The 27,341-nt window shown below is 37.9% G+C and overlaps 1 protein-coding gene across 6 annotated transcripts in view; it reads left to right on the top strand.

The window, feature by feature from the left end:
• Window positions 1-27,341, top strand: part of NELL2 (neural EGFL like 2) — a 400,969-nt gene that overhangs the window by 218,714 nt on the left and 154,914 nt on the right. For all 6 annotated transcript variants that reach the window (XM_073882092.1, XM_073882091.1, XM_073882095.1 and 3 more), the window contains 2 exons: window positions 1,422-1,550; window positions 27,036-27,161. In XM_073882092.1, the coding sequence (XP_073738193.1) occupies window positions 1,422-1,550; window positions 27,036-27,161 (255 nt within the window). The remainder of the gene's footprint in view (window positions 1-1,421; window positions 1,551-27,035; window positions 27,162-27,341) is intronic.

Consider the following 27,341-nt stretch of genomic DNA (forward strand, 5'->3'; position numbering starts at 1 on the left):
ATATGTTAAGAAAAAAAAAAAAAGAAGATAGCAGGAGGGGAAGAATGAAGGGGAGGAAATTGAAGGGGGAGACAAACCATGAGAGATAATGGACTCTGAAAAACAACCTGGGGGTTCTGTGGGGGTGGGGGGATGGGTTAGCCTGGTGATGGGTATTAAAGAGGGCACATTCTGCGTGGAGCACTGGGCGTTATGCACAAACAATGAATCATGGAACACTACATCAAAAACAAATGGTGTAATGTATGGTGATTAACATAAAAATTAAAAAATTTAAAGGAAAAAAAGAAAAAAAGAAAAGAGTCATTATGGGCACCAGCCAATCAGAATGGACACCAACCATCATGCTGTAAGAGCATGCCTGCTAGTCACAGTATAGTTCAGTCTACCCTTCCACTAAATCACAGCGTTCTCCAGTAATTTGCTTACAAGTAAGATGGGCCAATTTAGAACTTCCGTCTTCATGATTTGCTCAAGTGAAAGTCTTTCCTTGGCTATAGGCAGATGAGTTTATTCTGAGCAACATGAAATACATTTCTCTAGTCCTCTTTTCTTTTACACATGGACTGAAATTGTAATTCATTAGATGATGTAAAACTAGACAGATAACTTACCTATTCATCAGGCAATTTGAAAATTGTTTGAATGATATATAATCATGCAATTTTCATTCAATATGGATTCCAGTGTTTAAGCTTTTCATTTCAGCATCTTAGATGATCTTTGAACAAGGGATTCACACAGGCAGAAGAGATCCTGAGGAATTACACATGACTGGCGCCACTGTTCAAAGAATGTTCCATTTTTCCATCCTCTCATAAAAGATTCTGGAATCTGAAATCTGTGTAATTCATAATTTTTTTCCTTCTTTTGAGTGGACATCCAATGCTGTGCAGATTTCCAGAGACAATTAGATTAAAGTGATGTAATTTTCATTTTTTTAGCACATTTATAGTTTTTTTTAAAGGATGTCAGGCTCTTTTATTTCTTAAATATGCAATGTCCATATTTCATCTAGCCTGGTCTGTACTATCCATAGGTATTGATAATGTTCAACCTCTAGTTCTCATATTACCTTCTCACTGGTTGTCTTTTATATTGTAAATCTCCATTTTGGACTCCAAGAATCTTTGTTTCAGATATTTGGAGGACCATAATTCAAATATCAGGGACTAGAAAACATAGAGTCAGAAACAAAGAAGACAGAATTAACTTGAAGTAGGAAACAACTGAGTTAAACATGAAGAACCACTTTTAGTACACATAGCATGTGGTTTTCTAGCATTGGATCAAAAACTAATGATGTAATGTATGGTGATTAACATAACAATAAAAATTTAAATCAAAGAGTATTTAGTTGGCAAAATTGATTTGCTTTGTCATCGTTTCATTTACCTTAATAAGTTTCTTTTTTCTTGTAGGTTATGACTTTTGTTCTGAAAGACATAACTGCATGGAGAATTCTGTCTGCAGAAATCTGAATGACAGGGCTGTTTGTAGCTGTCGAGATGGTTTTAGGGCTCTTCGAGAGGACAATGCCTACTGTGAAGGTAATCCTTGTAATGATGTGTAGCTCAGCTGTATAAATTTCCTAGGATTACTGCATGCAAAATTTATTAATTTCCCAGGCTGTCAAGTTGATGGGCCCATTAAAAGCAGTGAATTTAATTTGAAGCATATTAATCAGCTGAAAATAATTATCTTTCAAATTAAAGTTTTTTAGCTATCTGCTATATGTCAGACTAATAAGTTAATATGGCTGGTTTCTTGAATTAAAATAATACTTCCACTGTGAAATTGACTTCTTTTCTTCATAATTAGATATTCAGATAGTTCACATATTGACATGATTACTGTGGCTTGCAGTTAGACTTGTAGTCAGATTTTTCCAGACAATGTTGTCTAACAAAAGCAATCAATTAACAGGAAGACAAAGTACCCACCGCTATTTTTATTTGCTGCTGTAAGTAATCTCAGTGGTTGCATTCATGCTCTGTGGTATTTAGTAAATAGCTCCAGTGGAGTAAATGATTTCTAGTTATTTTTTAGAATCTTAACTAATATCCAAGGTAGTTTATCCTCTTATGGAAACAGTCCAAATACTGTGAGGGGACCCTTGACATTCACAAATACTGTTCATGAAGACCCTGGAAGTCCATGAGATCTAGTAATTTATTATTTCCCAGAGGCACAGATTTGAATGATTCTCATTAATTATGTGACTAGCTAGTAGGTCTTGCAAGTAAGAACACTGACACAGTGGTGTTTGGACATCTGGAGGGTCCTAGACTTACCTTTCTCAAGTGTCGAGAATGTGCCATTGGTCCTTGGAGACAGAAAACCTCCAAGTTATAAACTTGTCAGCCTCTGTTTAGCTACATGATGATTTATTTGCCCTTGGGAAACCAATTTCTATTGTTACTCTTAGCTTTCAGTAGATTTTTCTCTGCCATAAAAGTCAGCATTTATTTTTAAAAATTGACCCTTTTTTCCAAAGTATTTCATCAAATGCTTCTGATTCAGTCCTAAAGAGACCATTATATTTTTTGCTGAAGGAAAGACATGCCTTTCCTTCCCCATTTATAATACAGATTTATTTAAAATTCCTCATTTTGAAAAGCTTTATATAACAAATGGATTTAAACTTACTTAGTAATGTATTTTAAATTATAATAGTTGAGATCTCTAACATGTAATAAGCTCCACTGATATCGTCTAAGTGTGTAATATGAAACCACATGATATAAATTCATGCGATACCTCTTTTTGAATCTTAATTTTATGATTATTATTTATATTCGGAGCTGCTTCTTTGGTTGTTGTTAAGTATATTCACTCATGTGATAAATATTTAGTAAGCACCTATTGTGTACCAAGCACTTTTCTGGGTACTGGATAGTGAATGGTGAATAGGTTTCTGTGTTCAGGAGCTCCCGTTCTAAGGAGAAGACAGAGAATAAGTGGGTAACCATAGAAATAGAGAAGGCAGTTTCAGGTAGTAATATATAATAGGAAGAAAATGAAACAGGATGATGTGATAGAGATTGATTGGGGATTAATTTAGGTGAGATGGTCAGGGAAAATCTATGGGGCTTAAGCGGGGAAGGTTGACAGTTGACGTGAGACCTGATGATCAGGAAACACCGCAGAAAGATCTGGAACAGAGCTTTCCAACAAGAAGCAATAGCAAGTAGAAAGACCCTAAGTGGGAACTATCTTGGATGTTCTAGAAACCAAAAGAAAGGATAATGTGATACAGCAGATAAATTAAGATGTTAATTCAGTTAAGATGCAATTAAAGAATTAAGTAAGGGCCAGGTGATGTAGAGAGGCTCATAAAGATTTTAGGGGAGTGATAACACTTGTATTGAAAAGGATAGCTATGGGTGCAGTGCCTTAGATTAACTAAACTGTAGATTATGGGGTTAAATATGGTGGGGAGAACAGAAGCATACATAGGAAGAGCAGTTGGAGGCTATTGCAGCCTAGGCAAAGATGTTGGTGATCTGGACGCAGGAAATGATAAGGGAGGTGAAGAGGAAGGAGTATATTCTTGGTATTTTTTGAAAATAGAGCAAATAACTTGCAGATAGTTTACTGTGGAGGAGAATTGAAGAGGGATCAAGGGCAAGGGGATCAAGTTTTGGAGTTTGGAGCAACACATGGATGGTGTTGCTATTTATTGAGACAGGAAAGAATTCAAGAAAAGAGGCCAGAGATTTAGATTAAATAACTTTTCAATGCAACCTATTAAAAATAGGTTTGTATCACTGTTTTCACTTATAAATATGTAGCACAAATTGGCAGCTGCTTTCCATTCTGAATGGATCATACTGAAATATGGTTTGTAAATTTCTTCTTCATGTTATTTCCTTGTCATTTAAAGATAAAATCTTCAAAAGTTAAGAAAATGATGGAAATACTGGTTGATTTATTATTGAGATCTTGTATTTTTCCTAATGAGGACTTCTAGTATCATATCTTTTGTTACTCAAGAGGTTTTTTTTTTCCAGTATTCTGATCAAATTTGGTTTTCCTTTTCATTCTGTTATTGTTGTTGTTAACTCTAAGGTTGTTTGACTTCTTAGAAGCAACATTGTTAAAAAATTATGCAATTGTACATGTTATCTATCAGCTGGTCTTAAGAGTTCTGGTCCTTAAAGAAATTAGACCTGTGATCATATTCAAAAATAAGCAAATGATTATTTGTAAGTGATGCAAATTTTGTTTCCTGAATCTGTGGGGTTGTTTTAATGATGTGACTGTAATTGCGACTATTGATTTTTACCACAGTTTACTTGATAAGGGTTAAAATAGCATTAGTAAATGTTGGGGTTCATTTATTCATTTGGAAAACATTAAATGCCTACTTTGTTTAAGGCTACAATAGAGGTGAAGCAGTAAATAAGATATACATGACTGATACTGTGTCTCAGGCAAGAAAGATAACAAACAGGTCATTACACCAACAACCATTTAATTGCACATGTGGCAAGTGCCCCGAAGAGAAATAGGTTAACAGGGGCTGATCTGGATGGGTGGTAGTGCGTGAAGAGAATAGAGGTTTCTTTGGAAATCTGAAGATTAAGTAAACATCAGCTAGGCATAGAGGTAAAGATGGGAAAGAAGGGAATTTCCTAGTGGAGGACTCACCATGCCTCCAGGCCTCCAGGTGGAGAGAAATACTTTGTAAGAATGGATAGAAGGTGGAGAACAGAGAGAGAGGTGCCTGATGGATGGATGAAGGGCAGCAGGACCTTGAAGGGCACAGTAAGATCTAAGTAAGGGTTTCATGCTAAGAACAAGGGGGTAGGCAATGGAAGTTTTAAGCAGAGGAGTGCCATGATCACATTTGTGTTCTAAATAAATCACTTCAGCTTCAGGCTGAATGGAAGGCAAAACTGGATGTGGGAAACCAGGAGATGTGAGACAGTAGTAGCTTACACCGAAAGTGGAGATGGAGATGTGGATGCATTCGAGAGCATTTGTGAGGTAAAACCAGTCCTGCTGATTAATTGGTGATAGGAGATGACGAGGAGAGAGGTTTCAAGGTTGATACTCAGGTTTCTGGCCTGAGCAATGGCAGATGTCAGTGCTGCTTACTTAGGAAACAGATTGGGTGGGAAGATCATCATGTTGGGTTGTGGTACCTATGGGACATCACAGTTGAGTAGTCAATTGAATATACATGGATGTGGAATTCAGAGAAGTTTAAGTTGTACATAAAATTTGCGATCATTTAGCATATGAACAGTAGTTGAAGAACTGGAAGGAATTACCTAAAGAGGCTTGAAAACTCTAGGGTTTGAGCATTTTATAGAAAAGATGATGTGACGGAGACAGCAAAGCTGTGGCTGAAATGTAGGAGGAAAGAAAAGAAGGCAGTCTCACAGAAGTCAAGAGAAAGAGAATTTCAAGAAGAAAGGGGAATGCTTCTTAGCAAGAAAGAGGAAGACTGAAAGATGTCCTTTGCATGGAGCTTTATGGAAGACACTGAGGGCATCAGCAATGGCAAGTTGGGTGCAAAGGTGATGACAAAAGCCAGTTGGGAGCACATTGAATATTGCATCATGGGAAAAAATGGATCTGATGAAGGGACAGAACTCCTTCCAGATGTATGCCTATGAAGGGAAGGAGGAAGAGAGAGCAGTAGCTTAAGGGAAGTGGGGCTAAGGAAGAATTTTTCTTCCCCACTTTCTTTTTTCCTTTTAAGTTCTGTCTCTCCCCTCCCCTGGTATCTCAGCCACGTAGATGAAAACTTCTCGTTCATGGATGAGTTTTGCAATTCCTTAGATATTTATGAACATGATTTAATATTAAGATTTTATGATTGGATGTTTTATTCACCTTTTAGATATAAAGGATCTGAATATTTGGAAGTATATTGGCGTACTTTGTATTTCTTGTGACCTATATGTTTACTGTATTTATTTCCAAAATTATATATTCATCTCCGTCCATTCACTGTCCCTCATTCCCTATAGGTTCTTAGTGAAATTTTAGTACTTTCCCTTCATTTGGTCTCCTGTTAGGACATATCGTCTATAAAGGTTGTCAAAAATTAGGTTGGCCATCATGTTTTTCAGAATGGTTCTTTGCTTCGTGTCTTCACTCTAAAATGAAAATTGTAGGAGCTTTTGATGTTTTGACTATATCTTCTTTCTTGACATCCCACTATTCATTACTATGTTAGGACCACCTTGGCATTCCATTTCAGAGAGTGTCTTCAGAAGTTATTCATTTGCTAACTTTTTCTCTTCAGTCCATAATTGTTGCCAGGGATATATTGTGTCAATCCAATAGTGCATTATGTTGAGGAAGGTTCTTCCTGATTCCCAAACCCCTTAAAATAATTGGCGTTATTGCTCTCCAAGCCTTTGGCGTTACACCAAGAATAGGAAAATAATTCTGCATGAGTCTTTCATATAATTTCATATCACATATAATTACTGAAATTGGTAGTTGATACTAATGAACTCTGAAATCAGTTTGTAAGACATTTCTTCAAATTAACAAAAATATAGGAAATTGTTTGGTATAATCAGAACTCTCTAAAGGAATAATCTTTTATTGATAGACCACTTTCTCTTGGATTCATTTAATCTCTTTCATTCTGACTGCTGCTGCCGGGTAGTTTTTACTTCATGTCACATTCATCTTAGTTATTCTGTCTTTAGTGTCTCATCCCTTCCTACCCACAAGGACCCCTTCTCCAGACAATGTTTACAAAACACCATTCCTTCTATTTGAGAGCCCATAGTGCCTTCCTGTTGTCTGACACATCAAGCTCCTTTGCTAAGGTTAAGGTTCCAAGGCTCTCTGTTGCCTGGCCCTACATAGTTATGCATCCATTTATCCTTAGCAAGTCCCTTTAGCTCTCTTAATCATTTCCTTTCCTCAGGATGGTTTATCTGTGTTATGGATTGAATTGTGTCTCTCAAAAATTCATAACTTGAAGTTCTAATCCACAGTACCTCAGAAAGTGACCTTATTTGGAAATGGAAATGTTACAAGTATAATTAGTTAAGATGAAGTCATACTGGTGGAAAATGGTGGGACCATTTTCCAGTATGACAGTTGTCCTCATAAAGTGGGAACATGTAGACATAGACACAAGGGGAGAATGTCATGTGAGCATGAAGGCAGAGATTGGGATGATGCAGCTACAAGCTGAGGAACACCAGAGATTTCCAGCAAAACACTAGAAGCCAGGCAAGGGGCATGGAACAGATTGTCCTTCACAGCCCTCGGAAGGAACCAACCCTCTGACACCTTGATTTTGGAAGATTAGCCTCCAAAATTGTGAGACAATAAATCTCTGTTGCTTAAGCCACCAATTTGTGGTACCTGGTACCTTATTATGGTAGCTATGGCAAAATTCTATAATTTGGCAGAAATACCTTTTGCTTTTTGGCCTGACTATCCATGATTTAATTATACTTCTAGACTACTTACTTTTTCTTTTCTTTCTGAACACTTTCTTGATGAATTAAGCACACAGACTTAACTTCTCAAATCTATTTTAATATTTTATCTGGCCAAAGTATTTGTACCTTGTTCTATACTGGTTAAAATCCAGTTGTCCAGTTGTAATATACTTTCTTATATACTGTACTATTTATTAAAGAACTCATGTATGTATGCTTCTTTATATTTCTCCCACCTGTGTCTTGTCATAGACTGTTTACTTTCCTTGAATTCTTCTAAACTTCTAAAATAGAGATAGACAGTGTAGAGTTTAGGAAATGTTTGTTTATTGATGGTTTGAAATGCTTAGATATGCTGAACAGATGGGCACTTTTAGGCTACCTCATCACTAAAGAATTATTGAGAACAAGCATTGAACTTATTGAATTGTGCTTATATTGCATAAGAAAGTCTAATTATGATATTGATTTTTTATAGGTAAAAAGGGATCCAGTTGTTTTAAATTGGTATGTTTTAGTCCTTAAAAATTATTTTGAGTAGTGCAAGAGAAGGCATTCATTCATTTAACACACTTGTTGTTTATTAAATTATATGTCCACTGAAATATGGCATTGCATATTGAAAGGACCAAAAATCCCAGAAATTTCCCCATATCTCTCTTGCTTTTACTGTACACTCTAAGTTTTTACTTAAGATTTTAATTCTATCTACAATTTGCAAAGCAACTCACTTGCACATTAAATGTCTGATGTGTAGATGGTGCTTAACTTAAATGCCATTTGAATGTGGAGATTAGAATATTAATAAACATTTGTTTATTACCTGCTATGTGCCAGGCATGGCACACCTGCAAACATAAATTATAAATTATATTTGGATATCCTACTTTCTTTGTTCCTTTTGTTCTTTTCTTTTCCTTTTTTTTTTTTAACCTGTTATCAAAAGAACACTATCTCCTCTCATTTCCTTCCTGTCTTTTTAATGCAATCCTTTGGCTAAGGATAACTCTTCTCCGTTGTTTCTTATTCTGCATTTTGGGAGATTCTAGCCCGTGTACGAAGTAATGTGAGCATAACTCTTAATGAAAAAAAGTAATTTCCATATTTTTTTCTATTTTGTGTTTTTTCCTGCCATTGTTCGTCAATAGGGCTGTCATAAAAAATATCACCTACTCCTAATAACCATATGATTCCTAGGAGACACTTAATATACTTTCTAGATACAACATCTGATTTCTTCCAGCGGTCTTATGATGCAGGCATTTTTATAATATCCTGTTTTGTGGTTAAGAAAACTGAAGAGCTTGGAAATCAAATGATTTGCCCAAAATTGTTTACCCAGTAAATCCAGGGTTCAAATTCATATCATCTATCTAAAATTCAGTGTTTTTAATTTTTTACTACTTTTAATTTACTTATTAGATACCTAATCTAATTCTTATTTTTATAAATAAGAATAGCATATAGATTTTTCTTCAGAGAGACATTTTTTAAAGCAGCTAACTGGCCTTACAAATTGAATGTTTCTGAAAAGGAAAGATAATCTGTACTCCATCCAGAAAGCAGCTCATTCATTGGTATTAGAGAATCTGTACTGAGCTGAAACCATGGTAAATAACCCACACAGGAAGACAATGGGAAGACAGACTTTCGTTCCCTCCTACCCTTCCTTCCTTCCTGCCTTCCTGCCTTCCTGCCTTCCTTCCTTTTTTCTCTCTTTCTCAGCTGATTACCACTTCACAAATAATTCATTTAGTGTGAATTTCTGACATAGACAGTATCTGCATATCATTAACTATGGACTGTAGAGGCAATCTGAGAGGACTTCTTTAGGAATGAATGGTAGCCCCACAGAGTTGCTCCAAGAGATATGAAGAGAAAGATGCAGAATGAGCTCAATCATCTGATTATAAACCCAGCACACAAGTCCCCACTGGAGTTAACGGGAGGCCTGTTAACAGAGTGGGGATAAATAACCAGAGGACTGAGCCCTGTGGGATTAATTAGGGAATTCTAGTAGACACTGTAGCTTTCAAAATTATGGCTAATGATGCACTCTCTGTGTATTATGGTAGAGTTTCTTAAATTAAAAAAAGCCCAAGGTTACTGTATTAATCAGCATTCTCCAGAAAAACAACCAGTAGGACATATATTGACAGAGAGAGATTGATTGATTGAGACATTGATTGCTTATAAAGGAATTGGCTCATGGAGGCTGAGGAGATCCCAAGCTCCGCAGTCAGCAAGTTGTATATCCCAAGAACCCATGGTATACTTTCAGTCCAAGTCCAAAGAACTGAGAACCAGGAGACCAATGTTGTAAATTTCAGTTCAAAGGCAGGAGAAGACCAATATCCCAGCTCACAGTGAAGCAGGCAAAATAGCCCTTTTACTCAGCTTTTTGTTCTATTCAAGTCTTCCATTGACTGGATGACGCCCACAATCTGCTTTCCTCAGTGTACCAATTAAAATGTTAATCTCATCGTGAGGCACCCTCACTGGCACACCCAGAATAATGTTTGACTAAATATCATTCATCCAATGGCTTACTTGGGTCAACAAATAAAGTTAAGTATCACAGTTACAAATTAACAGCAACAACAACAAAAAATGAGAGGAGCAAAAGCATTTCTGATGTTTTCAAATATGAATTGGACTTTTAAAGGCATCATCTATTTATCCAACCAATTGGAAAAGTTGCCACATAAAACAACTTTCAGAATTAATATGATATCCCGGTAACCAGCAAAGACGTTGAATCAGTAATCAAAAAACTCCCAATAAACAAAAGTCCAGGGCCAGATGGCTTCACAGGTAAATACTACCAAACACTTAAAGAAGAGTTAATACCTATTCTTCTCAAACTATTCCAAAATATAGAAAAGGAAGGAAAACTTCCAAATTCATTCTATGAGGCCAGCATTACCCTAATACCAAAAACAGATAAAGACTCCACTGAAAAAGAGACCTACAAGCCAACATCCCTGATGAACATAGATGCAAAAATTCTCAATAAAATACTAGCAAGCCAAATGCAACAACACATTAAAAAAAATCATTCACCATGATCAAGTGGGATTTATTCCTGAGTTGCAGTTGTGGTTCGATATTTGCAAATCACCTCATTAAAAAAAGAAAGGATAAGAAACATATGATCCTTTCAATAGATGCAGAAAAAGCATTTGACAAAGTACAACATCCATTTGTGATAAAAACCCTCAATAAAGTAGGTTTAGAGGGAACATACCTCAACATAATGAAGGCCATCTATGGAAACATGAGTGTTTTTAGGCATTTAGGAACATCTATTTAACATGTTCACTATGCTGAGGAGATCAGTGTGTGTGTGTGTGTGTGTGTGTGTTTTGTTTTTCATAAAAATTATTCCTTCTCCGATTGAGAAGTTTTGTGAAAAGCTTTTGAAAATCACTATCAAGTGACCCAGCTAAATCTGAACTTGCATTAGCAGTTCTCCTGGGCCCATTCATCATTTACTCTCTGTGATACTTAACTTCAGCTTCTGCTGACTCAAAAACAATTTATGTTCATTTGTAAACTTGAACATCATTAAGATATTTAAATTGGAGGAAAAGGGCATTTTTTTCTTTGAAGCCATGGTCTCCTCTGATATGAAGGAAAGACTTTAAATTTTTAAAATCAGACCTAATAAGGAGTACACTTCTCTGAACTTCTTAGCCATAGATTCTTATGCAAAGGAAGTTGAAGAAACAATCAGTGCTACCCATATACTATCCTTTTGAAACAAAACAGCATAGTTGTGTGACTTTCATGGTCAGCTGATTTTTTTTCTTCCAAAGAGTGCACTTCTCTAGAAAATATTCATGCTTAAGTCTGTTGGAGTTCATGATCACTTTTGGATACTATATAAAGAAGAAATTGTGAATCAGTCATCAATTAATGATACATCTATGTATTAAATAGGGTTAAGAACAAGTACTTTTGAAAGAGGACTTCAGCAGCCTCCATTTTGACCTCACGCTTTCTAGTTGGGTACTTTCCAGCTTGTTTCTTGGCTCAGGCCGAAGACCCTGAAGGCAAAGCATCCCCTGATGCGAACAAAAACTACTCTCTTAAGCAATAAGGACTGCCCTGAGCCAGCAAGAACCTTGCTTGTGATTGACCCCAAGACAATGATGGATTTGACCTCTGCTGCCCACTTGCACCTACCTACCCACTTTTGTCCCTCATTTGCCTTATATAAACTTGGAAGTACTTTCAGTACTTCGGAGACAGTCTTTGAGACTTAGTCCACTGTCTTTCCAGTGTTGGCCTCACTGACATAAATTCTTTTCTGGTTGCACCACCACTCTTTTCTTTGCCTTTGGATTTGGTCAGGGTGAGTGGCCGAATCTGGTCTATTTGGAACTCCCAGAGCCAGGTGCACTTTCACTCCTGTGTTCCAGCTATACTTTCTTCTCTCTGAGATGGAGCTATAGGCTCTTTTTAGGAATTTTGATTTATGATTGGTTTCTATCAATCACCAGACTTCATTTAGAGACTCTTTGTTCATTGCCCATTTATTCACAGTATTTGTTGAGTATGCTTAATGTGCCGGGCGCTGAATGGGGGCTGAGCATATAGCTGTGAGCAAAACTGATTAAACTCCTGCTGTCATGGAGCTGACTTTCTAATAGAGGTAGCATTTAAAGTCTATGTCCATTTTCCAGATGCAGATGGAAACAAGATTTGTGATTATTGGTTTTGTGCTTTGTTAATGTAAGTAGTCCTGACTTTATTCTCTTTGGCAGTTGTTTTTTAAGACCTTAGTACTCAACGTGCTGGTCCACAGACCAATATAGGCCATTACCTGGGAGCTCATTAGAAATACAGAATGTCATACTTTATCTAGAACCTACTGAATCAGAATCTGCATGTTTACAAGATCTCCAGGTGACTCCTATGCATTTGAAAATTTGAAGAGTACTGGTTTAAGGCATACAGCTTATTTAATTGATTATCTTAATTATTTGGTAACTAGCCAGTGTTTTTTAGCCATATGTTCAACTGGAGAGAAATTTCAGTGTTCAGAGTCTCAGTTGTTTTTTCTTTTATTGGTATACAATTTGGTTTCCTTGACATGGTTTCTTACTGTGTGGTTCAAGCTGCATCAAAATCACCTGAGGAGGCTGTTAAAAATACAGATTCCTGGATTCAACCTTAATTCTGCTTAATTGGGTCAAGTTTGGGTCTCAGTAATCTGCATTTTTATAAGATTTCCAGGTGATTCTTATGCACGTTAAAGTTTGAAGAGGATTATTCTAGATTAATTCTATACTGATATCCTTCTAAGGATGAGTTTTCAAGAATTGTCACTATTTTTGAATTATTCTTTAGTTAATATGCTCCTGCCTAGAAAGATGAATTATTGAGCCTGTGTGGTCCTATATTTCTATTTATCGTGTGGTGGGAGTTTTTTGGTTTTTTGTTTGTTTGTTTTTTAGATTTTATTTATTTATTTGACAGAGAGAGTAGCGACAGCAGGAACACAAGCAGGGGGAGTGGGAGAGGGAGAAGCAGGCATCCTGTCAAGCAGGGAGCCCGAGGTGGGGCTTGATCCCAGGACCCTGGGATCATGACCTGAACTGAAGGCAGACACTTAACGACTGAGCCCCCCAGGCACCTCCATGTGGTGGGAGTTTTAACTAGGGTTTTCAATCTTAGCACTATTGACCTTTTGGACTGGATAGATCTTTGTGATGGGGGTTGTCCTGTGCATTGTAGGGTATTTAGCAGCATCCCTGGGCTGTACCCACTAGATGCCAATAGCACAACGGTGTTTGTATCCCATACTCCCAGTTGTGATAACCAAAAATGTTTTCTTCAGACATTGTCAAATTTCCCCTGGAGGGCAAAATTGCTCCCAGTTGAAAACCACTGGTTAATTAAGTAAATACTAGGAAGATAGCTGTATGTGAGCATGATACCTCTCCCCAGTTTCTGTTACTATTATTTCATCTTCTTGAGGGCTTTGGTTTTATACCAAGAGTGCAGAGGAGTTTATGTACGAGCATGTAAGGGCTGCATGGCACTTCAGGCTGGCTTTACCAGTGAATGTGGGAGAGACATAATGTGATGATGGGGAAGAGGAAAAACTTATATTTTGGACATAAACAAGATTACCGTGGGGCCTAAGTTCCAAAGAACAAAACAAAATTAGAAGAATTTTTTTTTCTCATTTTTGAGTAGCTCTGAACAGTCTGAAGAAGATACTGTGTGATGTCTCAAGAGTTTTGTAGCTTTGGGGATGGCAGCTCTTTTAAAGGGACAAAAGTAGGGACATGGGGATATGCACTAGCTTTGGCAGAGACTCAGAGAACATGGAAAAGGCCCAGGGGCTGCCCAGGGGCAGGGTTGTAAGCAGTCATAGCAAGTATGTGTTGATTTATTCCTGAACCCATAGAAACACTCAAGGTACACTCAGAAGTAACTGGGGAGACGTTGAAGGGAACCCTCAGATTCATCAGCAGGAATGGAAATTTGTATCCATGGCCTGTAACTTTATTACATTTCTGGTACGATTTTGAGTTTTGTTTGGCCCCCCTATTCTTACCAGATTGCTTATCTTTGCATTTCTTTGTAGTATGCAAGAAACATTTGCTGCCTGCCAGTGTTAAAAATTATTTATAATTTTGTCACGCCTTTACTGCTCAATTGTGTCAGTGCTGAAAAGTAGTAAATGGGAACAAATACTTATTTTGTATACCCACCTTTTGCAAGAGTCAGTCTAGTACCTAGATGGATATTCTGCAGATTTGTAGGAGCAGCTACCTGTAATGATGTCTAAAAAATATATGTCAGAAGAAATTTTGAGATTTAGCAGACAAATGAATGTAAAATGTTTATGTGGTTCAAATCAAAATCTTGCCAATTTTGACGAGTGGGGGCAGTACTGATGTTATGGAAAGAACGTTGCATAAGAAGACTTGGGCTTAATTCTTACCTCTGCAGTTTATTAATTGTGAGAACTTGTGCAAATCACTTAATATCTCTGAGCCTCAGGTTCTTCATCTATTAAATGGGCACATTTGTGTTATTAGGTTGGGAAAGCAGAGGTCAAATAAGATTAAGTAAGATGAAGTATGTGAAAATTGCCTTCCAGAAAATAAGTCCTTGGTAAAAGTTTGTGATTAAACATGTATTTATTACTACCAGTGTGTCAGCCAATTCATGCAACATGAATTTATTTTTGGAACTAAGATGTTCACTCTTAAGTTTATTGAAGACTTGAGGCAAAAATACGCTGAGAGTCCATATGATGATATTGTCTTATAGCTTAAGCCAATTATAATGAGGTCTTTAACTACTTCAGTAGCTAAGTTACCATGGATTATTTCCAGAACCAAATCACTTTATGCCAAATTCCTTTCTGGGCTGAATAACATTCTAACCAGTTCGTAGATATAGAGTATGCATAATTTATCCTCATTTTGCAAATTATATGATAAAACTTTAAATGTAACAGTGGGAATTTGTGTTATTTTTCTGTAGATGAGTAGTAGGATAAAATACCTGGTAATTATTTGCATGTACTTGTTTATTAATACTAGGAAGAAAACGTCTACTTAGAATTAAGTGATTCATTGTAGATCATTTGCAGGTATCTTATATGAAGCAGTGGCTTATTATTATTTTTTCATTAAATGAAAATTATTTTTTTAAAAAAGAATCTTTTCCCCTGGAAAAGAATCCATCTGAAGTGATATGTGGCTTGTCACATGATTAACAATTTTTAAAAATTTAATTGGTGGAACTTTTGCAACTCCATTTAAGGTCAGGTATAACTTAGAGATTATATTACAAATACCAGCTTTATCTTGCCTTCCAAAAAATCCAAGTCATGTATTCTAGTTAAATCTGTTAAAAGTCTTGAAGTCAACTAACACTTGCTTGAAATGAAACCACCAATAGCATTCCCTTTGCAGTTTCTTCCTTTCTTCATGTGTTCATTTGCTTCCAAGAAAACCAGCTCCAGTATAAAATAAGATAATCTCATTGCATCAGGGATATCTGAAAAAAGGCTTGGAGATAGGAGACGGAAATTTCAGCATGGTTAATGGCAGGGAACAGTATAGCTAGAAATGTGTAAGAATTGCACAAATAAAACAAATCTAACTTTGATTCAGTGGCCCTGAGATTCTGTTTGGGATCCTTTGTGAAAACGTGAGGCTATGAAGAAAAATGAAATGACACAGTCAAAGTAATAGACATGAGAGTAAATGTTAGTTTCATTATCAGTACCATGAATGGACATAGGAGTAAGTTTTTAGGATATAACACTGGCTGTGGATTGCAGGAAGCAGTTAGTCTTAATTAAATGAACTTGACAGAAATGAGAGATTTGAGATACGTTATGGAAAAGAACTTGACTTGTTTGGGCAAATGACTGTTCCAGAGCAAGAAGAGCCTCATGTGTTTGGACATTATGGCTTGAAATTACATCTCTTACTCATTGGTATGATATAAAAATAGGTCCCTGGGATTTTAATAATACAGAAGAATATTTTCATTTTTACTTTTTTATTCCACTTCACTTTCCTCCAGGTAATTTTTCTTTGATACAAAGAATGTGCTCCCAGACAGATTTTTACAAGTTGTTCATATCCTTAAAGAAGAACGTGATAGTGAAGAAACGGGACTGAAAATGTTGGACTATGCTTGTTGGTACTGAGTTGTTGTGAGGTCATACTTCCTAATCAACATTAAACATTGATTAAGATTGTCAAATTTAACATTGCAGTTTAGTCGGTGATTTATGTATAAACAAGCAATTGGAAATTGGAGTGGTTCCATATCTTTCATGAAAGCACTGATGTAATGTTTAGATTAATAACTCTGAATAGGCATCAATTTGGATATTGTAATCACTGAAACTCTTGTTTTTGGCAAAATAAATATATCTTTGTTAAATTAGTTTTTAATATTTAAAAATATTAATCTGCCTTTTTGGAAAGAGTGCTGTTCAACTTGATGAATTTTCAAATTCAACGTGACAAGGCAATCTTTCAAATGAGCCTGTCTGTTCTTTAATTTCAAGCAAATTGGATTCGGCCAAAATAGCTACTAACTAGCCATGAATAAGCCCAGACAAAAAGTGCAGAAGTAGAGACAGATGGACTCCCCGTGGCCAAAGAGGTTAGGGACACACTGGGGAGGAATTGGAACTTCATCTGGGCCTTGAAGAATGAATCCAATTTAGATTGGCAGAGGAGTAGGGAAAGGGAAAGAGCAAGACGTATTTTGGAGTTTTTTTCTGCAACAGGAGGATTATAGCCAGGGGTGTTAGATCAAACTGCTGAAATAGGGACCAGATTGTGGAGGAACCATGGGTTATATGGAGTGATTCTGTTCACGATTTGCAAACTACTAAGTTACTGCAAACATTTGGGCAACCTCCCCACTTCATACAGGCTCCTGGGCTGTGAAAAGGGGGTAACTCTCTAAGTGCCCCTTAAGTCACAGGGTTGTGAGTATTAACATCTAATAAAGATGAACATGCACCACCAGAACCAAAGTGTTCTAAAAATGTCAAGTGGTAGACCTGTAGGAGCTTGGCTGCCAACCCTGCTGGGTGCTATTCTCTGTTTGAGTAGTCTTACTATGCATCCCAGCTCAGTTTCCTCTCATTTCCTGCAAGGATTATTGTAAACTCCATGCAAATTTTTGATTCTACCCATTCTCTTATTCTCAGCAGGTAACTTCTTTACCAAAAAAACAGAGAACAGAAACTAACCCCCCTTCTTCTCTCCTTACATAAACCCACATGCTTCATGCCCACGCTTTCTTCCTTCTTCCCAGTCTCGGTGGAATAGATACCTTTCTCTTGGGAGTGATGAGTCCATCTGAGGACTGAATCTCATCTCTTCCTGGCTTCAGAGGAAACTTATTCCATCCATTATCCCCTCAAACTCTGTTTTCAGCTTATTTCCATTCGCTCCGTCCCATCAGGATTTAAATATGCTCACGTATCTCCCTTAACCACATATCCTTTCTAGCTTTTGTTTTATTGACCTTCTTCCCCTTTTTATCCAAATCCCTGAAAGGTGTAATTGATTTTCACTGCCTCCATTTCTTCATGTCAGAAGCTCTCCTTCACCTACTTCAGTCTAGATTTTTCGTCCCAGCTCCCCTCCAAACTACTTTCACCAAGGTCACTGATAACTTCTATAATGTTAAATCAGACCTTGTTCAGCCCACATTTTGCTTGACCTCTAGGCAGTAATTAATTCTATTGATCACTCCCTCCTTGAAATCTTCTTTACCTTGTCTTCATGGTACTACATTGTATTGATCAGGGATCAGAGTTGCAAACAACAGAACCCACTCTGACAGTTAAAGCAGAAAAGGAATATATTGAAGGATGTTGGGTGGCTCACAATAAATGTGAAAGGACAGGTTTAGATGATGATCAGCCAGGACCACACATGTCACACCTGGGTACAGATCCCACTACCTCAGCCTCGCGGTGTCAACACTACAACTCACACGAATATTGCCTACTGTTCACTGATGACATCTGGGACCGGACTCCAGAACCCATGCTACTGCTCCTATCCTGAGTGCTGAACGCCTTCTCCACCCTGCTTGCTAGATTTCACAGCCTTGCTTCCTTGTGAATTCTCCTCTGAATTGAAGTTTCGCATAAGGGCCTGCGATGGAAAGTCCTAAGTTACAAGGCTATAGACTGGCTGCCAAGTATGCTGAAATCTGAGTTGTGACTTCCATCTTGGGGAGGTGGGGATTACCTCAAATATAGAAGGTGTTGAAAGGTGATTGCTGACCACTGTGTCAACGTTCGTCTACCTCCAACCCTCTTCTAGTTTTGTTGCTACCTCGCTGAGTGATCTTTTCAGTCTCCTTGCTTTACTTGTTCCTTAAATGTTGAAGTTCCCCAGGGCCCCCATCTTATTTTTTTCCTCCTCATTCTGCACCCTCTCCCTGGGTGATGTTGTCCAATACCATGGCTTTAATTACCTTCTCAGTGCTTGAGGCTCCCAGATCTTGATTTCCAGTCTTGTCTTCTCTCCTGATCTCTCTCTGTCTCTCTCTCTCTCCATATATATCCGTATCTCCACACTTTCTCCATATGCAACTAGAATATACTATCCCAGAGACAGGAAGCCAAACTACAAGTGAGCTTACTCTTAGCTTCCAGTTTTGCTCTTCTCGCATCCATCCTGTACCTTGCAGTTAAAAAGATCTTGCTTAGGGCGCCTGGGTGGCTCAGTTGGTTAAGCGACTGCCTTTGGCTCGGGTCATGATCCCGGAGTCCCAGGATCAAGTCCCACATTGGGCTCCCTGCTCAGCGGGGAGTCTGCTTCTCCCTCTGACCCTCTTCCCTCTCATGCTGTCTCTCATTCTCTCTTTCTCAAATAAATAAATAAATAAATAAATAAATAAATAAATAAATAAATAAAATCTTTAAAAAAAAAGATCTTGCTTAGCAACTTAATGTCATACCATTCACTTGCACCCTTTAGAGGAGAAGCATCCCCTCCACCACACCCCCCAAACACACACACACGTGCATATGCCTATATGGGCAGACAGGGCCTCTGGAAGTTTGCACAGGAAATTGGTAAAAGTGGTTAGGAGATTAGGAGTGGGACAGTTGACTGGCTGTGGGTTGGACTGACTTTAATGTTGCACTCTGTTGTATCTTTTACAGTTTATACTCTGTGCACATATGATATAATAAAAAATTGATTTACAAAACTTCAGTAGATTCCCATTGATCATAGGATAATGTCAAATTCTTTTGTGTGTCTTACAAGATTTACACACAAAATAGCTCCTGCTTACTTCATTAGCCACATTTAAAGTTTTGCTATTCTTTGAATATATCAGATTCTTTCACTTTCCAGCATAGTTCTCTTGTTTGAAATGCTCTCCTCTTTCCCATCTCACTTGCCTTAACTACTTCTCCTTTAGTCCTCTGCTTAGATGTCACACCCTCTTAAAAGCCTTACCTTGCCTGTAAGATTTGGAGTGCTCACGTTTTGTTCCAGATGGCACTATCCTTATCAAATTCCCACAGCATTTTTAAAAATTATTACTTGTCTTTGAGAAGGACCGTAGCTCTGCAAAGACAGATACCACATCTGTCTTCTTCAAGGCCATGCCGTTGGTCGTCGTTAATACCTCGGGCAATAGTAAGAATTCAATAAATATTACATGGATAAACTACTCATGCTTTTGTTTCCTCAGTCCCTTAGTATTCCAAATGATCTCACCTTTTCCCACAGGTATAATTTTACGATCACTCTCAACCCTGTCTCAAATTTCTCTACTGCATGTCTCCATGTATATCTGTTTTAAATGCAGGAATCCTAAAGCTAGGAATGATGTATCCTATTAAAAGTAGCAGGAACAATGATACAATACTAGAGCTTTTACTCTTGAGGAATGTACTGTATAATTTACAATGAATGAAGAAAATATATGGTTTTTATTTTGAGATGTCAAAAAATCATGTGTTTCAGTAGCACATGATAGATACAGTTTTTGATACATAAAAATGAATATTTGGTAAACAAACTTGTTAATGCCACTGACTTCAAATAAGATTGCTTGCAATTCCTTTTAATGTTAGCCTATTTGTAAATGACATTTTAATTTATTCTTTACTGATTTTTTTACTGAGCAGCCTACTTGCAATTTTTTTTTTATTTTCAAAAATACTCTTATCTTCCCAAATGTTATTCTCAAATCTCTTTCCAGAATTACATTTCTCAGAACTTAGGCTTTTTCCTGGTTTATGAATTAAGTCATTGATCTCTTTGCCAACTTTGCCAAGCCAGTTTTTCACAGCTGGTGGGCCAAGACTTAGCAATTCTAACCCATACCGATGCGTGCTCCTCTTCCATATGTGGAGTCCTCGCTTTTGAGTTGCATGACTTCAAGATTTTATTGGCTGAGCAAGAAAGCGTTAGTGTTCATTAACATGCTGATATAACCCTTTTACAGGGCAAAATTGAGATAAAATTCTGTAGCCTTAGAAATACAGCATTTTTTTTTAAATGGCATCAGTGACATACAAAGCATAAGATGGGGGGGTGGATGGCCGGGTTGTGTGTCAGAAGCCCTCAGGAGAGGGGGTATCATACCTGAGTGCCCACTGCCTCCAAGGATAGTCTCCAAGGAGATGACTCTATAGGCCAAAAGGAACATTAATGTGGGATCTGGGGTCTGGAAACAGTGTTGTCATTCTGATTTCCACTCATTAACTGTGTAAATTTGTGCTGGAAGGATCTTCCAAAAACCCAGATCTGATTCAAGGAACCCTCTCCTGAAAGCTTTCCCATTTCATATAGGATGAAGTTCAGATTTTTTAATGTGGCTCATGAAAGTTTCACGATCTGATTCCTGCCACCTTCTTAATTTGTCTTTGGCATTTCTGTGCCTCCCGTGTCTTTAATTGTAAATGACTGTGGTTAGGTTAGATGATTTCTGTAGTTCCTTTCAGGTCTAGAAATCTGTGATTCTGAATAATTACAAAGTCAGCTGCAGCTTTCAGATAGGATAAAAGGGAATTTAAAAATTTATAAATTCCTGTTTCTAAAATAGATCAGCTTGAATTATCCTGGGGCAAGAGAGGTTGTTCAAGTGTAAGAAACACAGTTTACTTATGCTTTTTAAGTTTGTTGGAGGATGACTGTGTATCCTACAAAATCCTGCAGAATCAGATTCTCCCCTGCAACCATAGAAATCATGTTCTCTTTGTTAGAATTGTAAAGTATGAGGGCTGGTAATGACATGGAAACCACTAGCCTTTGTTTTTATAGATGATGAAATTAAGGTCCAGAGAGATGAAATGCCTGTCAGGTTTATAACAGAGCCAAAGACTAGAACCCAGCCTTCTTTATTCCCACTACAGTGTCCTTCCCCCTGCAAGACTGTATTTTACCACAGTGGCTTATGTTCACTGTTCTTACCAAAACCTCATGTCTAAGTAAATACCTGGGCAAGGTACTGGGAAGACAAAGGATTCGCCCTGCCAAGTGGAGCTCCAGGTCAGACCAATGTGGATTAGGATACTTATCCTTTCTCCTTCTAGATGAAAAGCCATGAAAGGATTCATTGATTCATCCAGCAGATTTTTAGGGTGGGCCAGCCATTGTCCTAGAATAAGGTCTCTACCCTCCCGAATCTTCTGTTCCAATAGAAAGAGACAACAGACATACCAACAAATAATACAATATTTTCAGACACTGATAAGTAATGGGGAGAAACTGGGGCTCGGGAGGTTACTTTAACTTAATGAACTTCTCCTCACCTCGATCATGCCTCTCTCATCAGCTCCACAATTGCTCCATCTTATTAACTCCCGTGAGATTTATTTTTGTGCCACTTCCTCTACTCCCCTCCTTCCAAATGCTTTCATGTTTCCGTATCACTGCAAGGAAGATACCTTTCTTGTGTTTGTTGGCGATTTAAGTGCATTCCCATTGTGTCTCCTCTCCCATAGCTGTATTTCTGTTTTATTTCCTGCATAAACTCCAACCAAATGGAATATTCACTGTTCCTCAGTGTTTCACGTCTCTGCCGCCTGTGCTGCCTGCACTAGACTCCAGTGTCTACAATCCTCCTGCTCATCATCGAGCATCTCTATTTGACAGGAAATTGTTCTGTGGCAGCCCCTCCTTCTGTCACTGTAAACCTACTTCTTCAAAATCTACCTCATGCCCTGCCACACCGACCAGCAAATTGTCCTTGGTTGTCCCTGCTCTTAGTCACCAACTTTCCTCTGAATACCAGTCCTGGTAGTGAGTGCATTCTTTCCTCTGTTCCCTTCCTTTGCCTTCCCTTCCCTTCTCTTTTCTTCTTTTCTATTCTTTTCTTTTCTTTTCTATTCTATTCTATTCTATTCTATCCTATCCTATTCTATTCTATTCTATTCTATTCTATTCTATTCTATTCTATTCTATTCTATTCTATTCTTTTCTGGTACTTGGTATATAGGACCTTATGCTCCTATTCATGTTGTATCCAAGCTTCTTAATTTCATTATCAGCTCCTCAAGGTGGGGGAGGGAAGAGTTATAAAATTATTTATATCACCAAGTGTAAATTCCCAAATTTGTTCCACATTAATAAACTCAGAACAAAAAAGGCTCTGTGTTAAAGAAGTTGGTTGCTCCCTATTTAATGCACATTGTATATGTTTCCGTTATATAGTATGCAACACTTCATAGCATTATTGCCTAAGTGTTATTTCTTCAGCTACAATTTATCTTTGTTGTCCAATGCAGCACTCGGACAGGTTGCAAATGCATTATATCCTTGTTGAATTAATGAGTGAACATTTTAAAAACATGACTAGATATTTCAGAGCCTGTAATTTCCTCATGTACATGGTGAGTTTTAAGGAGGGAGATGGAGGAAGAATAGTAATATAATGGTCCTGAAAACTTATTTGACCATGCAATCCTCTGTTTTTAAGGAACCATAGAGATATCTCATAGAGATATTGTTCTCTAAAGTGCAGGCTTAACACATAGAAGGCACTATGTGGCTGATGCTGCTAGTACTTAAAAGGATTGTAAGTTCTTTCAAGGCGGGACCTGTGCTTTAACTGTGTTCGTACTGAATTTTGGTTGTGTTGTTATAAAAGCCACATGGTCCGGCAGCATGCTCTTTGCATGAATCTTTACAGCATGTTCAGCCCGTGCTTGAATGCCTCCTCTTGGCAGGAGCTACCTTCTGTGGCAGCTCTTTCCAACTTTGTGCAGTACTGTCTGCCTAGTAGAAAGTTCTATTGCAGCAAATGCCATCCCTGGTACTCCCCACCTATGACTGTAGTTCTACCGCTCAGGGTCATCAATATGACTGAAAATCCAGGAAAGGGACTTGGGCATAGAAGACATTCAATAAGCATGTCGAGAATTGAACTGAATCGTGAGAATTTGACATTAAGTTTTTGAATTGGGATTTCAAACGAAAATATACTCTGGACTAAGTTTGAACATGATTTTCTGCCAGATCACTTTTTAGTCATGCTGTTTCGGGGCCTGTGAGTATCTGCACATATAAGTAGAAATGACATTTATGTAGCTTTGCGGTTTTAAATGAGGCTCTTTGGGGACTTCCTTTTCTGAAGATGGGGCATGAGAAATTTAAAAAGGCAACTGGCAATTAGGTATACAGTGTTGCACTTATATTTTTTGGTATTTTACTCCCCTTCCCCCACAATACTGTTCCTGACACTTCATATCTCTAGGTCATGAATCCAGTTATTTCTTTGTGATCAAAACCATTCAAGTTCCTAAAAGGCTTCACGTTAAATAGGTTTCCTCATTTTGCTTTATGACCCTATATTGTGTTTTCTCTGATCATATGCTAGCTTCAAGGGTAACATCTACAAAAGAAAATGGGACTGGCCAGTGTCTCCCAATAGTGTGAGATGTAGACCCACCACAGGCAACTATTAGAGATAGTATTTAGGCCCATGTGCCCTTTCACAAAACATCCCTATTTATCTTATAAACCAAACTATCTGATAACTTTGGCTGTAAATAGGGTCCATTAACAGAAATCACCCTAATTGTCTCTTTTCCCTGTCTCTTCTCATAGGACTTTAGTACTCTCAAAGTTCTCATTTCTTGTGCTTCGTGTCCTTGACTTTGACTTGCCAGGTTTGGTGGCTCCTCTTACTGAGGTGGGCTTCCCCCTCTAGCATACTGTTTGGAAAGAGGGACAGTGCCTTCAGTAATTAATGCTTGCTCCAGCTGGGACTCAGTCCTAGGCCCTGAAGCTACATCCTCGACTCTACCAGAAAATATGGTCTCTCACTAGGAACTAGTCTTGTTTTGAGGAGAGGCCACAGTGTACTCAATAATTCTCCCCTCTGATAACCAAGGTGTCTCCACTGAGTTGTGTTCATTATTCTTGGCGCTTTCTTCCCCAAAGGTAAATTCTTTATACCTTTGCACACATGAACTTCTACATGGGCATCCCTCCAGTTCACAAGCTTAAGCCCAGGGGACTCCTGCAGTGGCTTTCAGTAACTTTCACTTCTCTGCAGCACTCTCTCAGAGGAGTGGGGTTAAAGACCACTGATCCAGCTGAGCACATTAATTGTCCCCTATGATTCCTATTATTATCTTAAGACCCTGGAAGCAAATGAGTTTTCAACATATTCCCCCAGGGTGCCCGTAGTTTGATTTTTAGGCTGTAATTGAATGTGATACTTTCCTTGCAGACCAGTGCAAACATTTAGAAGTAGCATGGTATCATGAGAAGCGTATTATACTAGGAGTCAGATAATCTGAGATCTATTCTTAGCTCTTCCTTAAACCAGCCTTGAAACATTTCTTCATTCATTCTGCAGCATTTATTGACCCTGTAAAATCCTAGATACCCTATAAGGTATTGTGAATACAAAAATGAATTACATACTTAGTGATTCTTAACCCTGCTTATGCATTAGACCAAGGGCCATCAAACTGTGGCCTTCAGGCCAAATCTGATTCAACTTCTGTTGTTGTAAATAAAATTTTATTGAAATATTGCCAGGCTTATTCATTTACATTTGCCTACGCTTGCTTTCATGCTAGAACAACAGAGTTAAAGTTGCAACAGAGATCCTATAAGCTGCAAAGCCTAAAATATTTACTGTCTACCTCTTTATTGAAATATTTTGCTGATCCCTGCATTAGACTCATCATGGAGAAGATTTAAAAAAGAAATCATTGCCTGTATTCCACCACAGATAGTTAAATCAGACTTGGAATGGGGGTTTGAGAGTTGGCGCAAGACCCAATGTTTTTAAAAAGCATCCCAGATGAATATAATGTGCAGCTAGAGTTAAGAGACACGAATAGATGATCTCTACCCTGGAGGAGTATATAAGGCTTATTGGGGAGAAGAAGCCTACAAAAGTTAATAAAGGTACAGCGGATGAATCTGCAGTGGAAACACAAAAGTTCCAAGAGGGCACTGCATAGAGAGCATTTTACTTCATTGGGGAGGTTTTCACGGGGAGACGTTTAAACAGATTCTTTTTTTTTTTTTTTTTAAGATTTTGTTTATTTATTTGACAGAGAGACACAGAGAAAGAGGGAACACAAGCAGGGGGAGAGGGAGAGGGAGAAGCAGGCTTCCTGCTGAGCAGGGAGCCCGATGCGGGGCTCGATCCCAGGACCCTGGGATCATGACCTGAGCAGACGCTTAACGACTGAGCCACCCGGGTGCCCCTAAACAGATTCTTGAAGGATAATCCACTGGTGGGCAAGATCCACTAAGACTCGTGATAGGGAAAGAAGGAATAGAGAGGGCAGCATGTACAGAGGCAGGCAGATATGAAAGAGCCTGGTCCATCTGAGAACTGACCAGAAGCTCTGTGTGGCCAGAACCCTGAGAGGGAGGAAGGGGTGTGGTCGTAGGCTATAAAACTGAGAAAGTCAGGGCCAAGCCTGGGAAGAGCTTTGTATGCTAAGAGGTTTGTAATTTATTGTGTCATTTTTTTGCATTAGCTTTCATTTAGAAGTTGAATAGAAAATTGAGCCTTTCTAGACTGTCATTTTTCCATCTGTAGAATAAGTAGTTAGCTTAGATGATTGCCAGGGTCCCCCTCTAACCTACAACTTTTTGAGCTTTTATCAATTACTTCTTGTGATACTCTCAGGCCTGGGAACATAGCTGAGGTTATAGGAATAGCATGACTTCTGTAGTAGTAGGTCACCTGATATCTCCTAAAATTGACCCATTTCTCTTACTAGTACAAATGAGAGCACTGCTACTTTGTGGATTCAGCATAAGGATTTGAGAAAGCAGACTTCTGGAGGAGAAATACCATGCCTGGCCCATGCATTCAGGCCCTTCATAAACAGTATTTCATAATGATAAAATATTTGTAAAATAGTTTATATTCCATGGACAGAGGCGCTATAAAATGGGGACAGTCTTATTGTAAAAATTCACATTCTTTCCATTTAGTACTAGTGCCCATTATGGCTTACCATGTGTAAGTCTTTACACTCAAAACTTGGTGTCTGAATTGCTATGGAAGTTCTTCAATATGCCTTTTTTTTTTAAGGTTTCTCATTTATATCAGGTCTCTACATTTTAATTTCATCTCTGTTCAGACACTTACTGGGATAGCTATAAGCTCTACTTCTATCTCTAATAAGCTACATGTTATTGGTTTCATGTCTTTAAGTGAAGTTATTCAAGTTCTGATGTATGTGAATATCTTATTTACCTCTTAGCGTCTCCCCAAGTATAGAAAATAGCCAGTGAATCAAAAAACAATATATGATAGGCTCGGAGTTTTAACGTAGCCAGATTTGTACTTTCTGATTCATTTTATCAAACACAGGTAGATGAATGCACTGAAAATTTCTAAATATATTTAGAATATTGCAAGTTGAAATATACAGACATCTTTGAAATTCCAGCAAGAGCTGTTGGAAAAAAATGTTCATGGTTTCTGTCACTTGAACATCAAACAGTCCTATTAGAGATGGTTTGAATACTTTTAAAAAATGCTTTTCAATTGGAAACCATTGCCCTCTCCCCACCAAAGAAAATTATAGAGAAACTCTAGAATATTGGCCACGGTTGACCTCTTTGCCCTCCTCTGCCTTCACAGACATTGATGAGTGTGCTGAAGGACGCCATTACTGCCGCGAGAATACGATGTGTGTTAACACCCCGGGTTCTTTCATGTGCGTCTGCAAAACTGGATACATCAGAATTGATGATTATTCATGTACAGGTAAACAGTGACTGTTGGTGAAAGTACATATTCCCATGCCTTAAATTTACTTTTAAGAGTTCCTTTTAAGTCTACTTCTATGCCATAAATACACCCTTACAACAGAACAATACTTTTCACAAGGAAAAGCCTATCTCCTTGATTTGGTAGTTAATTCTGAACCTGTTCTAAGGAAAGGAA

Source organism: Callorhinus ursinus, unplaced genomic scaffold (assembly GCF_003265705.2).
Source record: "Callorhinus ursinus isolate GAN/ISIS: 27379988/994484 unplaced genomic scaffold, GSC_fseal_2.0 scaffold44, whole genome shotgun sequence".
Taxonomy (NCBI): Eukaryota; Metazoa; Chordata; class Mammalia; order Carnivora; family Otariidae; genus Callorhinus; species Callorhinus ursinus.